The sequence below is a fragment of the Mobula birostris genome, chromosome 6, assembly GCF_030028105.1.
Source record: "Mobula birostris isolate sMobBir1 chromosome 6, sMobBir1.hap1, whole genome shotgun sequence".
NCBI lineage: Eukaryota > Metazoa > Chordata > Chondrichthyes > Myliobatiformes > Myliobatidae > Mobula > Mobula birostris.
The window spans coordinates 71,057,197-71,074,996 of NC_092375.1; the positions used below are offsets into that span (position 1 = coordinate 71,057,197).

Consider the following 17,800-nt stretch of genomic DNA (forward strand, 5'->3'; position numbering starts at 1 on the left):
CAATCACTCTTATCTCTCTTACTTGGCTACATTTGTTTTTCTCGAGGGGTTAACAGTACACAGGTTTCATTCAATGGTTACATCCCAAATACCACAGTAATCCCATGCCCTCAGTAACAGACACTTAATGCATAGTAAAGGCATGGTCAACATCTGAATAAACACCTAATACGCGATAAAAACGCTTAAAATAAACACTTAGAAAACAGAGTTAAGACGTTTTCCAATAGTAACAGCTAGATGCTGCAGGAAGTTCTAAGGGACATTACTGAATGGGTAAGCTAAGGTGAAACAACCTCTCCGTCTGCACCCATCTACTGTCTTGAGAGGATGGGCAATGTCTTATTGAGTCCCTGATGACCCATACTTCTGGATTTAGAATTTTTAAGAAGCCACTGTTCTAAAAACATTTAACTCTGAACATAGAAAAATGGAAGGCTATGCGGTAGGGAAATTCTAGGCAGTTTCTAGAGTAGTTTACATGGTCAGCATAACACTGTGGGCCGAAGGGCCTGTAATGTGCCGTAGATTTCTATGTTTTATGTTCCCTTCTGCCTGAACCATAGAGCACTCCCACCATTTTCTGCTTCTAGGGATCACTAAACACTCAACACTGTATACTTGTGTTCAAACAATTTAATTCTCATACTTGACAAAAAATACTTATATTTAATATTTGACAATATAGAAATAATTTCAATACATATGAGAAGTACATTAACATTGGAAACTGAGATGATAAAGCATTTACAAAAACACTGATGTCTATTCTTTGAGATGGCTGCATTGAGATAAATAATCCAGTAGTATGTTTAAGTAGATTATCTGCTTTGGTCAAAAGTCACTCTTTACTTCATTATTTGCCATTTTTTAAAAACTTTTCCATGAGGTACAAAGAAATTAATACAAATTTGGAAGGGGAGATAATTTGACTGTCCATTGCAGTAATAAGAGTAATGGGTATAGAAACCAATAGGAAAACAGCATGGTGTGTAATGATAATGAAAGTCAATCTTTAAGTGCATTAAACATCAACAATGAATTCTCTGCATTTATTTATACATAAAGTAAAATCTTTCTCTTACAGGCATTGCTAGAAAATGTACGAATAATTACAGTAATGTACCCCTTGTAGAAATTAGGCTACAGTGAGAGATGATTCATCAGCAGGACTGATTTTTTGCAGTTACCAGCTTCCACACTTTCAAGGCACACGTTTCATTCCGAGAAAGCTTATAAAATATTCTTTTTAATGAAATACTTCCTATTATTTGGCCTATTTTACATTATCCTTCACCCATTCTGATTTGACCATGGATATGTTGTGGAAACCAAAGTTAGAATCAAGCACCTTTTTGTTTATTAAAGGCCTATCATTTTAAACGTTTAAAGTTATCTTACCTTGTAAACCAAATAACCTTATTTCCTACCATGTACAAGTCTGGATTCTTTACATTCTCTACCCCTTTCTTACTCGGACATATACTTTAAAACTGTGAGGTGTTTGAGCTTAGGAAGAAGAATACATATGGTGTTGGTGATGGAACGAGTCATTAAAAAATAGAATCTTTTGTCAAGTCTCCATAGTCTGTGAGATCATTAAAAGCAGTCATTCGATTTGTCTGCCACTTCTATTTTCAAATACCATGGATCTCCTCTGAGGCTGGTAGAAGCAACTGGTTGAGGTCTCCAGCCTCTGCCCACTTTTAGGCATGCTCATGCGATTTCGAAGAGTGACGCCCTCTGGCCCTTTCTGACTCTCGGTAAGTTCAGCCGAGCAGCTGCTGGAAATTGGGTGATCCAGCTCTGGTGTGTGTGACTCTGGACTGGATTTGACTGGGCTGAGGGGTGCCTTGCTGGCCTCCACAGGAGAAGGGCGTTCCATGTTTGGCCAGGGAGGGCTGAACAGAATGAGGCTCTGGGGTCTACTTGCCTTCGCCCTGTGCTGTACGTGTCGCATAAACGCAGGCTTCTGCTGCGCTGCGGATCTTTCCATTCTCAAAGGCACAGAGCCGTCTGGTAAATCTTCCCCTTTCGTCTTGGGGGTTGTCTTCACTGTCGGTGCTGCTTGACTGGTGTTGGGCTGGGAGAGCGAGCTATCTGCAGAGATGGCACACTTTGCATGTTCAGGTGTTTGAGATTTCGGCAGACCATGTTCTTTCCCGTCTTTAGGTTCCGCCACTGATGAATTGGTTAAAGGTGAATCCAGTCTTTGTTTGCTTTCAGGGCAATTTGATTCACACAATGCCACTGGCTGCAGAATGGTTAGTACTTTGTCCAGAGGGAGGGAAGGGATTGTGAGGTTCTTCTTTGGCAAAGGCTGGGGGACCTGGGTAAACTGTACCTTCGGTGGAATGACGGGAATTGCTTTGACTTGACACGTTTTTATCATGTAGGTTGTTCGAATAGCAGTGACGCCAACTGGGAATGACTGCACTGGGGATCCATCAGGTACAGAAGGTTTGTTATTGACTGGGTGTGAAGCAAATATTGGTGGCCTATCTTCAGACCTGAAACGTCCTTCTTCAGTGCTATCAGGCGTTGCCACTGTTGATATCGCATTGGTGCTCTTTAAGCATGGTGTTGCCCCAATGCTTCCAACATGTAGACTATCCAATTGAGAAGATGCAATTGGATCATCTTCAGCTGGCAAAACAGTTTGCTGTGTTTGTGTGGAGGTTGCCTCTATTTCATTCAGGGCATCTACAGGTTTGGTCACAGGACAGCCATTGTTTACAGGTTCACCATTACAAATTGGTGAAGGAGTCTCTGGGCTTTGATTGTTCCACTCAATCTTCTTGTTAGCAGATTGACATGGCATATCATAATGTTCTTCAGGAGCTACTTTATCTGCAAGAGCATCAAGGGGCCATAAATCCTGATCAGCATATTGCCATTCATCTGGTGACAACCTTGCCAAGCAGTCTTCCTCATCGCTTTTGGCTTCAACCAGCTGGAATGAAGGGGAGTTGGGTTGATTTGATGTGTCACTGTCCACCCACTGTTGGCCAGGGGCGCCAGGCTCATCGGTATCAGCTGGCAAGGCTTCAGATCTCAGATGCGACTGAATACCTGCCAGTTGCTCCTCATGAACTCTTTCATTGCAGGAGAGATTCTGCATTGAATGTTCTGCCCCCATGTGCAAGCCATCTGAGCATAGTTCTGAAAATTTAATATCTAATTCTGAGTTTGATCCAAGTTTGTTAATGCGAGATCCTGAAGCCTGTAATTCTTGAGAAGTAATTGAATGTTGATCCTTTGGATCTGAATTAATATCAGTTAATTGACTTGAATCTACAGATGCTCCAAAGCACTCTGTTGGCGAGCTCTCTGTTACTGCCTTCAAAATATTTTGATCAGTTATTGATTGTGTAAGCTCAATCTTGGAAGAAGGGCTCAGCAAGGACCCAGTACCCTGGATTTGCTGAGCTTGGCTTTGATTGGGTGTCTTGGTGCTGTCCCTTTCACTGGAACAGTGGCTACCTGTCGACTGTAGAGAGGTTTCTTCAGGATCAGTTTCAAGCATTAGAGGTGAACTTTGTGAAAAGAGATTAGGGAGACTGTGCATTCTTTGCTGTCCAGACATATTTACTGCCGTTGAGGCATCAGGCAAGGGTGTATACGTAATATGACTGTCATCATGAGATTGGACAAACTTTTCTTCCATATTTTCCAGAAAGGTATCAGGCTCGGTGATCTCCTCAGGTTCAATGATTTTAAGTTCTTTGGTAAGGGGCCACAGATGCTCCACGACAACCTTGGCAGAGTTATTTGTGTCCTACAAAAAAAACACAGACACTGATATTTATGGAGCCTGCAGTGGAATGACATCTTCAGTGTACACTGTCTTTGACTAATAGTGCTCTGTATCAGATGGTGCAGAAGTAACTTAGGCACCTACACATCGGTGCAATGGATAGTTCAATGGGACAACTGCACTAGATAATGAGCAGATTCTCTACCTATGGGAACCACTCTTGGCTCAGGGATGTAATTGACCTGAATAGTCCTATAATGCAGAGACAAAAGTTAATCAGGATTTGTGCTCCTTAACGCTGCCCATTCCCTTGGCCAAGATGGCAATCTGTCTGAGTTTCACCCTACGCTGCAGAACTGAGAGGATGCTACATGGTTGTGAGTGCCAAGTGCCACTAAACAAAAGCTACGCCTTCTCTTCCGGGTGGCACAGAAACAATGGCAACTTTTAGAAAAGAAACAAGAAAGTTGTCACTGGTCTGTCATGACCAATTTCGTTGAAGGAGGATATCTGGTCACGGAGTCATAACAGCACGAAAACAGGCCCTTTGGCCCATCTCATCCATGCTGACCGTGTTTGCCCACTGAGCTAGTCATATCTGTCCACATTTGTCATATATCCCTTTTACCCCATTCCCCCCTGTGCTTATCCAGATGGCTTTTAAACGTTACCAATTTGCCCACCTCAGCCACTGTTTCTGGCAGCTCATTCCAGATCTGCACCCCATCCCCCGCCTTTTGTGTGAAGAAGTTACCCCTGATGTCTCCTTTAAACCTCTCACCTCTGATCTTAAACCTATGCCCCCTTGCTTTCACCTTCCCTGGGAAAAAGACAATGTGGTTTCACCCTCTCTGTATCCCTCATGATCCTATATCCCTCTATCAGGTCACCTCTCAATCTCCTACATTCCAGCAATAACGTCCTGGTATACAGTATGCAGCTTCTCCCGACTCCAGCTTCAATACCCTGACTGATAAAGGCCAGCATGCCAAATGGGAAAGAGTAAACAGTCAGCATTTTGGGCCGAGACCCTTCATCAGTCCTGACAAAGGGTCTCGGCCTGAAGAGTCAATTGTTTACTCTTTTCCACAGATGCTGCCTGGCCTGCTGAGTTCCCCCAGAATTTTGAGAGCGTTGCTTTGGATTTCCAGCATCTGCAAGTTTTCTCGAGTCAACATACCAAATGCCTTCTTTATCACCTTATCTACCTTACAGTGAACAATGCACTAACCCTCCTAAGTCCCTCTGTTCCATAACTCTGCAGTTCCCTCCCATTTACTGTATACGCTCTACCCTGGCTGATCTCCCAAAATACAATAGCTCACATTTATCTGGATTGAGAGCTACTTGGCAATGCTTAATCCAGATACCTAGCTGATCAAGATCCCCCCCTAACTTTTCATAAACATTAACAATTCTATTTTCATATAATCCACAAATTTACTAACCACGCTTCCTACATTAATATCCAAGTTGTTTGCCAGCAACAGATGTCCCAACACTGACCCCTGTGGCACTCTGCTAGACACAGGCCTTCAGTCGGATAAGCAACCCTCAACCATCACCATCTGCTGAGCCAATTAAGGATATAATCTGCGAATGCCCCCTGGATCCCATCCAATCTAACTTTCCAGACCAGCCTGCCATGAGGGAGCTACTTCAGCAAGGCCTTTGGCAACGTCCTGCATCGGAGGATAGTCAAGAAGGGTTCAGTTGTTTAGCATTCAGGATAAGGCAGTAAATTGGATTAGACATGGGCTTCGCAGGGGAAGCCCGAGAGTGGTAGTAGACGGTTGCCTCTCTGACTGGAGTGTGTGCCATAGTGCAGTGCCGCAGTGAGCAGTGCTGGTTCTATTGTTGATTGTCATCTATGTCAACGATCTGGATGATAATGTGGGATACTGAATCAACAAACTTGTGGATGACACCAAGACTTGGCGTGCAGTGGAGAGTGAGGAAGCTTATCAAAGCTTGCAGCAGGATCTAACCAGCTACAAAGACAAATGGACTGAGAAAATGCAGATGGAATTTAATGCGGGCAAGTGTGAGGTGCTGCACTTTAGGAGGACCCGCCAGGGTAAGACCTACACGGTGAGCGGTAGGACACTGAGGAATGTGGGAGAATAGCGGGATCTGGGAATACAATCCATAATTGCTTGAAAGTGGCATCACAGGTAGATAAAGAAAGCTTTTGGCACATTGGCGTTCATAAATCAAAGTACTGGATTTAAGACTGTTCAAGGTAGCTTATTATTTTTTATTCTTAGTTCTCTTCTGATATTTATATATTTGTATATCTGTGCACTTGTAATGCTACTGTAACACTGTAATTTCTTTTGGGATCAATAAAGTATTCATCTATCTATTGAGTACAGGAATTGGAATGTTATGACAAAGTTGTCTAAGACATTGGCTTAGACAATAGATTGTGTGCAGTTTATGTCACCTCCATACAGGAAAGGTATCAATAAGATTTAAAGAGTGCAGAGAAAATTTGCAAAGATGTTGCCAGGACTGGAGGACTGGAGTTATAGGAAACATTTAAATGGGTTAGGACTTCACTCCCTGAAGTGTAGGAAAGCGAGGGGAGGTTTGATAGAGATAGATAAAATGATGAGGGGTATAGATATGGTAAATGCAAGCAGGCTTTTTCACTGAGTGGTTGAGACTAGCACTAGACGTCATGGATTAAGGGTGAAAGGTGAAATGTTTAAGGGGAACATGAAGGGGAACTTCTTTGTTCCAAGGGTGGTGAAAGTGTGGAACGAGTTGCCAGCGGAAGCAGTGAATGTGGGTTTGATTTCAAAATTCATGAGAAGTTTTCATAGTTGTATGGATGAAAGAGGGATGAGAGAGGGCCATGGACCAGGGGCAGGCCAATGGATCTAGGCAGAATAATAGTTCGGCACGGATTATATGTGCTGAAGGGCCTTTATCTATGCTGTTGTGTTATATGACTCTATGACAATGTCACTTTATTCCGAGATCTTGCCATTAACCAAATAGATACTATGTTTCCCACAATGCATGGATAGTTTCTCATGAAATTACAATGGATACAATATGTTTTGTAATGTCCTGAGACAATGAAGGGTGCTGGATAAATCAGTTCCTTATCTACTTGAATACAATCATTAGAAATATAATCATTGAAATCAAATCATCAGAATGAGGTGACATGGGAAGGCATTGAATCATTGTGGGTAGAGCTAAGGAATTTCAAGGGTGCAAAGACCCTGATGGGAGTTGTATACAAATCCCCGAACTGTAGTAAGGATGTGGTCTACAAATTAGAATGGGAGGTAGAAAATGCATGCCAAAAGGGCAATTTTACAACAGTCGTGGGGGATTTCAATATGCAGGTATATTGGAAAATCTGGTTGGTGTTCAATCCCAAGAAGGGGAATTTCTAGAGTGCCTACGAGAAGGCTTTTTAGAACAATTCATGTTTGAGCCCACTAGGGGATCAGCTATTCTGGATTGGGTGTTGTGCAATGACCCAGAATTGATTAGAGAGCTTAAGGTAAAAGAACCCTTAGGGGAAAGTGTTCATAATATGACCAATTCACCCTGAAATTTGAGAGTGAGAAACTAAAGTCAGATGTATCAATATTACAGTGGAGTAAAGGGAATTACAGAGGCATGAGAAAGGAGTAGGTCTGAGCTGATTGGAAAAGAACACTGGCATGGAAGACAGCAGAGCAGCAATGGCTGGAATTTCTGGAAGCGATTCAGAAGGCACAGGATATATATACATCCCAAAGAGAAAGACGGCAAGATGACATAACTGTGGGAAGGCAAAGCCAACATAAAAACCAACGAGAAGGTGGAGCTACAATGGTGCTAGAGAGCAGTTTCTTTGAGCTCATTTGTGAAAACAGCTTAATTTCTACCTTTAATGTCTTTTTTTCTCCTTTTCAAGGTGGATGGGGTTCTGTAAGTGCCTTTGACCTCCAGATGCATTCAAACTGTGGTTCTTTATGGTTGTGGTCCCACTCCCGGGGCCCACTGACTAGCTGTCTATTGATGGCCTAAGGGTGTGGCCTGGAAGAAAAGTACACTTTCGGGGTTCTGAGGCTTCTCGGCCCTGTGGACGAGCTGATTCCTGGCCTGTGTCACTGACTGAAACATTGTGGGAGAAATGGAATACCGGGAACAGCGGATCCACTGTCGGAGGTCTCGGTGCTCAATGACTCGCTCACTCTCTTTCCCTTGTTGGAGCGGGAGAGTTTGTCGCTTATTCTCAAGTCAGAGAACTCGAAAAAAACAACATGGCAAACTTTAACACCATAAGCCAGCAAGTTGTTTTGTTTCTGTCTCCCCTCTCGCAGAGTTACACCTCCCTTCCCTTTATTAGGGAGAGAGAGATCCTGTGGTATGTCGAATTGTCCGGTGAACAATTAGTTTTTGTTGTACTGCAGGTAATGGTCTCTCCTGGGGGGTTTGCTATTGTTTGCTTGGTGGCTGATGCTTTTTGATGAAATAAGTGGTTGAAGCTTTGCTGCTGCTTGAGGGTGGGAGGGGGGTGAAGGGGCTTTGGGGTTCTAATGTTTCTACTGTCACTCATTCTTTCGTGCACCCTTCTGTTTTTCATGGATGTCTTTGAGGAGCAAGAATTTCAGGTTGTATAGTGTATACATTCCCTGATATTAACTTGGCTATAACAGAGCAAAAAGTAGTGGGAAGTTAGAGGATTGGGAAGCTTTTAAAAACCAACAGAAGGCAACTAAAAAAGTCATCAGGAAGGTAAAGATAGAATATGAAAGTAAGCTAGCCAATACTATTAAAGAGGATACCAAAAGTTTCTTCAGATACATAAAGTATAAAAGAGAGGCAAGAGTGGATATCAGACCACTGGAAAATGATGCTGGAGAGGTACTAATGGAGGAAAAGGAAATGGTGGACAAACTGAAAAAGTATTTTGCATCAGTCTTCACTATGGAAGACATCAGCAGTATGGTGGAAGTTCCAAGTGTCAGGGGGATGAAGTGTGTGAAGTCACCATTACCAGGGAGAAGATTCTTGAGAAACTGAAAGGTCTGGTGGTCGATAAGTCACCTGGACCAGATGGTGTACACCCCATGGTTCTGAAAGAGGTGGCTGAAGACATTGTGGAATCGTTAGTAATGATCTTTCAAGAATCACTAGATTCTGGAAAGCGTCTGGAAGACAGGAAAATTGCAAATTTCACTCCACTCTTCAAGAAAGGAGAGAGGCAGAAGAAAGGAAATTATAGACCAGTTAGTCTGACTTCAGCGGTTGGGAAGATGTGAAGCATGTGGTTTCAGGGTACAGTACTTGGAGGCACATGATAAAATAGGCCGTAGTCACATGGTTTCCTCGAGGGAAAATCTTGCTTGACTAATCTGTTGAAATTCTTTGAAGAAATAACAATCAGGATAGACAAAGGAGAATCAATTGATTTTGTGTACATGGATTTTCAGAAGGCCTTTGACAAAATGCCACAAGCTATGAGCCCAGGGTATAACAGGAAAAATTCTAGCATGGATAAAGCAGTAGCTGATTGGCAGGAGGCAAGAAGTGGGAATAAAGGGAGCCTTTTCTGACTGGGTGCCACAAGCTAGTGGTTTTCCACAGTGTCTGGGTTGGGATTGATTCTTTTAACACTATACGTCAATGACTTGGATGATGGAATTGATGACTTTGTTGCAAAGTTTGCAGATGATACAGGTAATTTTGGGGAAGTAGAAATGCTACAGAAGGACTTTAGATTAGAATCGAAAAAGAAGTGGCAGATGAACTACAGTGTTGGGAAATGTATGATCATGGAGTATGGTTGAAGAAATGGAAGGGTTGACAATTTTCTATATGGAGAGAAAATACAGAAGGACAAAAGGACTTGGGAGTGCTTGTGCCGGATTCCCTGAAGGTAATTTTGAAATTTGACTCCGTGGTGAGGAGCAAATGCAATGTTAGCATTCATTTCAAGAGGACTAGAATATAAAAGCAAGGATGTAATGTTGAGGCTTTATAAGGCACTGGTGAGGTTTCACTTGGAGTATTATGAGCAGTTTTGGGCCCCTTATCTGAGAAAGGATGTGCTTACACTTTAAAAGAGCCTAAAAGGGTTTAAAAGAGGTTCATGAAAATGATTCCAGAATTGAATGGCTTGTCATATGAAGAGCATATGATGGCTGGGCCTGTATTCACTAGAATTCAGAAGAATGAGGGGTGACCTCATTGAAACCTATCGAATGGTGAAAGGCCTTGATAGAGTGGATATGGAGAGGATGTTTCCTGTGGTGGGAGAGTCTAACACCAGGGGACACAGCCTCAGAATAGAGGGGCGTTCTTTTAGAACAGAAATAAAGAGGAATTTCTTTAGCCAGAGAGTGGTGAATCTGTGGAATTTGTTGCCACAGGCAGCTGTGGAGGCCAAGTCTTTATGTACATTTAAGGCAGAGGTTGATGGATTCTTGATCAGCCAGAGCATGAAGGGATACCGGGGGGGGGGGGGGGAGGCAGGAGATTGGGGCTGAGAGGAAAAATGGATTAGCCATGTTGAAATGGCGGAGCAGACTAGATGGACCAAATGGCCTAAATCTGTTCCTATATATTATGGTCTTATGGTCTTATACATGTGAAATAACCATGTGCTGAGATGCCATGGGGCTTTTTGTAATATTTAATGTGCCCTTTCGCGAGAATCACCACATTCAAAAATAAGTAGGAGCTTATATTATATAATGTCTGTTGAAGTACTTTACAACCCATTAGTCCACAAATAACAAATCCATGTGACATGAATATCTGTGTTCTTTAGTGTTAGTTGATTGGAAAATACTGTCTAGGAAACAGCAGAACTCCCCCACTGGAAGAATGATTCTTCACACCTGCTGATACAGGTAAAATAACACATAAGAGTTCCTCCCGAAGCCTGCATACTCATCGCTACAATTTTCCTCTGTCTTCCATTAAATAGATGACCTTTAGATATCCTCTAGTGGAAGTAATGCTATGAACACTTTTCCTTCACCACATAGATAATAATTAAGGAAATGATTCATGATTCAAGCTCCCAGAGCAAATTGTCTTCAATCATCCCCCTGATTTGGAATTCAGACTTAGAAACCAACGTCAGATAGCCATATATTAAAATGAATGGCTAAAACGTTCATCAAAAATCATATATCTCCACACTTGTGAGTCAGACTTGAGATTGCTTGTTTGAATGGCAAGATGAACTAAAAAAATGTTATTTGTGCAGTGGGAATTCTGGGGGTGGAAATAGATGACTTTTGAAGAGTGTTCTATGCACCTGTTGACATCTGTGCTTAAAATTACAATATACAGGCCTAGATGAAGGTGGCTTTCTGTGGGAGTTTGAATTTGTGAAGCATTTTCTTACATACCCCTTGCAATTGTGAAGACAAAATGTACATACTGATCGTTTCCACTAGAGGGCAGCAGTGCTACACATCCATAGAACATTGGTAAAATCCAAGCCACTTTCAGATCTAAATGTGACTTCACTCTGCACGGAAACAATATTTGGGCAGCTCTGCTTATAGTGCAGTTTTTTTAAAAAAATTCAAATGGCCATTAGATTTTCCATGGTGTGCATGAATAAATCCCTTTTCAGTTAATGAGTAGATATATGCTGCAAACGTGAGGAAGATTCAAACACAAGGAAAACAAGCCACTAAATTTTAAAGGGGATTTTTACAATGTCCCACAATTTAAGGAGACCACAGCAGCACAATAGGTCAACTTTTTCAAAAAATAAGGCAGCTAAGCCATTTTCAGCTGACATCACCGTGATTCCTGGATGAATAGAACTTGGCACAGGCTACGATTGGGTGTGGATATGACGCGATGATAATATCCTCATTGGAGACTAGTCTCTGTCAAACTTATTACCAGGTCTGATTCAGATGTAAAATTCCTTCTGTTTAGAAATTCCGACGTGAATGTTGTGGAGACCGTGTGTCTAGTGCGTGCTGCGCTGTTGGACCAACCTGATCTCCTTGTCTCTCTGATTTTGTACAAAAAAAAGGGGAAATACATTATTGTTTCTTCTCCAGAACTGGGAGTTGGGAGAATGAAGGAGCAAGAGCAGGAGGCTCAAGAATTTAACAGCAGATTTAAGGTTCAAATTAAAACTGACTGAAAATTTCATATTTGTGACCATTTTCACAGCCTACTGCGTTCTTTAAATTGGAATGCAATTTATTTCCGGACTAACTCTGAGTATCTGTTTTATATGGGTGTGTTCTGACGTTAGTATAAATGAGTGGCAATGATGTAATATGATCCTTGCAAAGCCATGAATCATCAGGACCTCATTCAAATATGTCTGTAAATTTCAGAGGCCACTCACTTAAAATGGCAGCACTAAGTTCAGTGTGTAAAGGCGTCCCACCGATTTTATGGATCCAACGCCATTTCTCTCCACTCAAATACTGCCTGAAGTCCAGGTGATGTTACCCAGAGCAGCTAAATTATCCTCAAAGATGGTTATGTCTGAGCAAAAAAAAAACTCATTCTAAACATCATTATTGTTATTGTTACATTATCACCTGAGTTTTGAAAGAATGTGTTACTACACAGTACGCTGTTGTAACTACAGTACTGATATATGACTCAATCATAACCACACCCCTTCTATTCACCTCTGCTTCCATCACTGGCAACAGAAGGCTCTGCCATGAAATGCTCTTGTGCATTTTGCACCCTTGGGAGTGCCACAAAATTGCATCATGTTGCTTTGAGTACAGAGTACACATTCCACAACACAATGACTCTCACAAACATAAGCTTTTTAAAATTTCTACCAGTATGTGGGTGGTGGGGTCTCTACCAAAGGAGGTGTAAGGCGCTCCTTCCTTCCACTAGCCTGCAGGTCACCCTTGGGTAAGGTGTAGCACTCCAACCAGGGTCACACGAAACTATGGGAGCAGGAGGTGGATGGTCGTATGAGCAGCTGGTGCGTATCACAAGTCTTGGTTCTGCGACCACTGAGGCCAGGCAGACAATCTCTGAAGGGTATTGACAGCGGGTGGGGCCACCTGTCTTGAAAAGACACTGTCCAGAAGAAGGCAAAGGCAAACTGCTTCTGAAGAAAAATTTTGCCAAGATCAATCAGGGTCAAAGACCATGATCGCCCACGTCATACGACATGGTACATAATGATAGTGATGGCTAGTATTGAAATAAATTATGTTGGGAGTTCTGCTTTTGCTAATTCAGCCAGTTATTCAGTAATGTGGGGTTGCAATTGGGCCTCCACTTCCAATCACTGGTTAAGAATATTGAAAGCAGTAGCAGCACAGCCATTGATTCTGCAATTTCAATAATTTCACGTGGAATCTTTTCTATTTTTCACTTACCCTACATGGGGAGCACTGGAGAAAACAGTTGTCTTTGCGTTGGTGTTCCTAAAAACTGAACGGCTCCTAAGGCCGTTTTAAAGAACAGTTAAAGCAGTCTCATTGGCCAGATTCCAAATACCCATTCCTGAAAGATATCAGCGAGCCAGAGGAGTTCTTCCGGTAGCCAACTGGTCCAGCGGTCACCGTGACTGACAACTAACTTCTTAATCCAGATTTGTTTAATAAGTTAAATGTAAATTCTGGGATTTTGTTGTGTTGGATTTCTTACGATGCTCTCTGCAAACGCACAGCTCCTACTGCACAGAGCCTGGATTAAATTTTGTGTCGAGTTAGTTGGGACATACTACATTTTGTAGACAGACGTTATAATGACCACACTGTAACTACATCTACTGTTGTAGAGCCCACCAGAAAGAACATTTCCCAGTCCTTATACATGCTGGAAGAGAAACCACTGGGGCTGTTCCTCTACTAGCTGTGAGGAGTGCAGACCAGGGTTTAATCCTGGCTGTGGGTGCTGTCTGTGTGAGGTACAAACATTCTCCCTGCACCTCAGCTAATCTGGTTTCCTCCTACTTCCCAAAAATGGGGTATTGATAATTGTAAACTTCTCCTAGTGTAGGAGAGGGACATAATCCCGTGGGGTGGGAGATGAATGACATTTGTAGGGCGGACAATAAGTGGGATTGATGTAAAATGAGTGTAAATGGTGGCTGATGGTCAACATAGATTTGATGAGTTTAAGATCCTGATTTTGCGCTGCGTCTGTCTATGACCTCGAGCTGAGAATCAGAACACTTATGCTGGGTATTGAGCATTTTTGAGATGCCATAAAGCAAACGCATCACAAAGTGCGCATGTCCTTGGCACCATACACAGCAGGGCATCAAAGACTTCAGGAAATGAGAGGTGTTGAAATTGGCCACAATGAACTCGCCTCCAGCCAACTCCTTGTGTTAGTTTTCTTTACATCTTTCCCCTTCTGTTTTCTCTCTCCCTTCCCAAGGGTGGAGACACATAGTGAAGTCAGGGAAGGGGAGCTGTTCTCATTAGAAAAAGCATGCTTCCCTCCCTGATGGGTAATTGAAATCTGAGAATCACCAGCCTTTCAAATTGCAGGCGTGGCACAGCAACAATCTGGGTGTTTGTCTCAAAACAAACCCAATGAACGTAATATGAAGTGAACAATTTTACACATACCACGTGAAACACAGAAGGATGGGTGATTGTACCTTTAGATAGCAGTCCACCTGCACCTCACTCAGTTTTCTGGAGATGGAAATAGGTGCAGGCAGAATCTTTCACTACATTTAAGTCACCAAGGCATAGGTGGCTCCTGGCGTAACGCAGGTAATAGGATGAGTGTCCCGTTTCTGTGCAATACCATGCTATGACACCGTAACTACACCGATGTGAACACTTCCCATGTTCTTCATCCCACAGAGTATCAATTCTGTGAAATACTGAATTAAACGTACAGTGATTTTTCTTACCTGTTTAGTTGCTGGCTGCTCCTCACTGCTTCCACTACAAGGTTTTCCAGTTTTAGTTTCACATGATTTCTCTGTTGAGGAAACAATTGGAGAAGGTGCTTCTTCCAACTTTGCGTTTTCTAAAGGATTTAGAGAAACAGATGAGGTGGTAATTGACTCTGAGGACAAGAGAGGCTGCAGTGAATCAGAATCCTGGTGTGTGGGATTTAGGGAAAGCTCTGGTTGATTCTGGGAGGTTGAATTTGCAGAAACAACAAGGGATTCAGGCTTCAATCCCACGTTTTCACTGTCCTTTTCATCTAAATAACAAAAAAAAGTTAGATAAGTAATTTTGTTTAATGTAGAGAGAAATTGTCATTAAAGTAATAATCTGTCGCTTCCATCCTGTCAGAGATCTCCATTTCTGCTCTCTAATGCCTGTTTCTCCACGCCTCTAAGTTAATTAATTAATCTATCTATCTATCCATTCATTCACCTATCCATTTATGGATTGATTGATGGATTGAGATATAGCACAGAACAGGCCCTCCCGGTCCTTCGAGCCACACTGCCCAACAACCCCCGATTTAACCCAGCAACCCCCAACTTAACCCTAGCCTAATCACGGGTCAATTCACACTGACCAATTAACCTACTAACCGGTACGTCTTTAGACCATGGGAGGAAACCAGAGCACCCAGAGGAAATCCCACACCATCACGGGGAGAACATACAAACTCCTTACAGGAGGGGATTGAACCCGAGTCTCTGGTACTGGTACGGGTTCTGACGAAAGATCATTGATTTGAAACATTCCCTTTTTATACCAGTTTCTTAGTACTACAGGGGACATTATGGGACATGGGGTGATAAATAAGGTGCTCATCACATTTCAGATACATCATATTCAGAGGTAGTAAGTATCTATTAGGATTTATGGAACATACCATTTAACCCATGCTGGTCTGAATCAGTCTGTGTACTGAGCCGATCTCCCTTCTCTTCACTGGCCTTCGACGTTCTGCTGCTTTCAGCTTCTGCTGACCTGTCCATTGTCTCCTGTGACTCTGTGTCATTCAGAACTTGTGCATGATTTTGTGCTTCCTTACAGGATGTGGCACTCGAGCTGATAATTCCTGAGATGTGTAGTGGCACAGAAACAGAAAAGGGCTCAGAAATATTCACTGCCATTGGTTTCCTATGATGCCGAGGTGATGCTTCAAGGGGAAACAAGTTACCCGGGAAATTAGACTTTGCTGAAGAATCATTTGGATTTGTTGAGTAAAACAACCGCCTAGTCTTCGGTGATGGTTCCAATTTGTTGATGGCATCTCCACGAAAAGCTTTCGGCTGCTCTGCTTGTGCCTTTGGCTCTTTTTCACGTGTTCCTGGGCTAATATTACCCATACATCCTCCAATTGCACCCACCAGGTCTTCTTGATCCCAATCGCTGTGCCTCCGACCCAGACTGTAGGAACTTCCCGATCCAAGAGTGCGTGATTTCATAGATGCCGAGAGACCTCCTCCCAAAGTTCCACCATGTTTGAATCGAACTCCTTTCTCACCATCTAGGAAATAGCAATGACATACCAAATAAGGCCTGAAATAAAATTCTGCACAAATTAGACTTTTGAGGGATGGGGTCCGTATGTAAGAGAGTGTCATTTTTCACTTCACTTCTTTTGAGGAAGTTTACTCAATGCCTTACTCTCAAGCAATGAGCTAATCCCATACTAGGAGATAAGGCTGATATGATGCTAAGACTACCATTTGCGAAATCAGTAAGAAATCTCCTATAAATCATTGAAAAGCAGCTTGGAAAGATGTACATTATGGAAAATATAGGTTGTGAAGAATAATTCCATTATAGGCGAGTATGAAAGGAACAATTGGAAAAATAAAGGAAAGCCATATAAACCCAATGAATAGCTCAAATTAGATACGGTTTGAAAGAGCTGTGGGGTTCTTTATCAATTCCTATCCTTTGGTCCACAAAAAATCCTGAACAGAAACAAAAGGCAAGGGTATTGGATTTAAACTGCAGAGAAAGGGGAAATGTTTCAGGGGAACCTGGGGGGGGGGGCAGAATCCTCTTTTCTCTCGGGGTAGTGCAGGTGTGGAAGTGACTTGACTGCAGTAGTTTGGATAAGTACGCGGATGTGAGGGATATAGAAGGCCATGGTCCAGGTGCAGGTCGATGGGACTAGGCAGAATAACGGCTCGGCACAGACTAGATGGGTCACAGGACCTGCTTCTGTGCTGCAGTGTTCTATGACTCGATAACTAACTAGATAATACAACGGACCCTTACTCTGGGACAGGTTGAGCACAAGTGCACATCACATTATTCTGATATTCTCAACCTTAGTCACAGTCAGGTGTTTGGGGATTTGGAGAGAAATAGAGTTTCCATTTTAAATTTGAAAACTTGTGTTTTGAGACATTTCAATTAATCTTGTCCCGCCTACGACGAGCGAACACTTAACCCTGCCTCCTGAAATATGTGGAGGAACTCACTGAGTATATAACAATGAGACAGCAGAAATTAAATTGACACCAAGTCTCTTCATATAGGCACTGCCACCGAAAAGTCTAACCCTTGATGTTAGAATGTTGCAATGAAAATTGCAATCTTGGCTGCGTGGTAATGGGCTTTAATGAAGTGATTTCTTTAATTCCATGGTTACTGCAGATGACAAGAAAAGTTGAACTTAGATTGTTCATGGCAGAATTACAAGTTTTAGTAAAAAAGTCAATGTTTGAAGGAATAGAAGTATGTTATTAATTGTATTTCTCCTCTTCCCTCTGGTTTGCCTTCATCTGTCTTCCAAGATGTACTATTAGGTACAGTATGTGGTGTGGCAGTTTTTTTTGGATATCTTCTCTCATAGTTGCTTCCTTCAACAATTACAGCTCAAAGACAGTCTTGCCCTTGTGCAATGCTTACAGTAACACACCTCCATCAGATCACTACTAAAAGTGCAAAATTGGGCATATTTTCTATGATATTCTCAAAGAAATATTGAGCATGAATGTAGCAATCCACTATTGCGTTTATTACGATCAAGAGTCAGGATTCAAATCTGGGACCTACCAGCCTGATGAATTATAATTATGGTTAACAATGGATTATTTTTAGTTCTTTACCATTATGATCATCCTTTTTCTTTCCATTTGAGATTGCGAATACCAGTGACTCTATCACAGGGATTGAGTTG

General features: G+C 42.3%; 1 protein-coding gene across 3 annotated transcripts in view; it reads right to left on the reverse strand.

The window, feature by feature from the left end:
* Window positions 1-595: 595 nt before the first annotated feature.
* Window positions 596-17,800, reverse strand: part of arhgap31 (Rho GTPase activating protein 31) — a 114,277-nt gene continuing 97,072 nt past the window's right edge. For 2 of the 3 annotated variants that reach the window (XM_072260621.1, XM_072260620.1), the window contains exons 10-12: window positions 15,530-16,150; window positions 14,604-14,902; window positions 596-3,778 (exon numbers count right to left, since the gene is read on the reverse strand). In XM_072260621.1, coding sequence (XP_072116722.1) covers window positions 1,610-3,778; window positions 14,604-14,902; window positions 15,530-16,150 — 3,089 coding nt within the window. In that variant the 3' untranslated portion in view covers window positions 596-1,609. The remainder of the gene's footprint in view (window positions 3,779-14,603; window positions 14,903-15,529; window positions 16,151-17,800) is intronic. The other variant, XM_072260623.1, reaches the window with a different exon arrangement.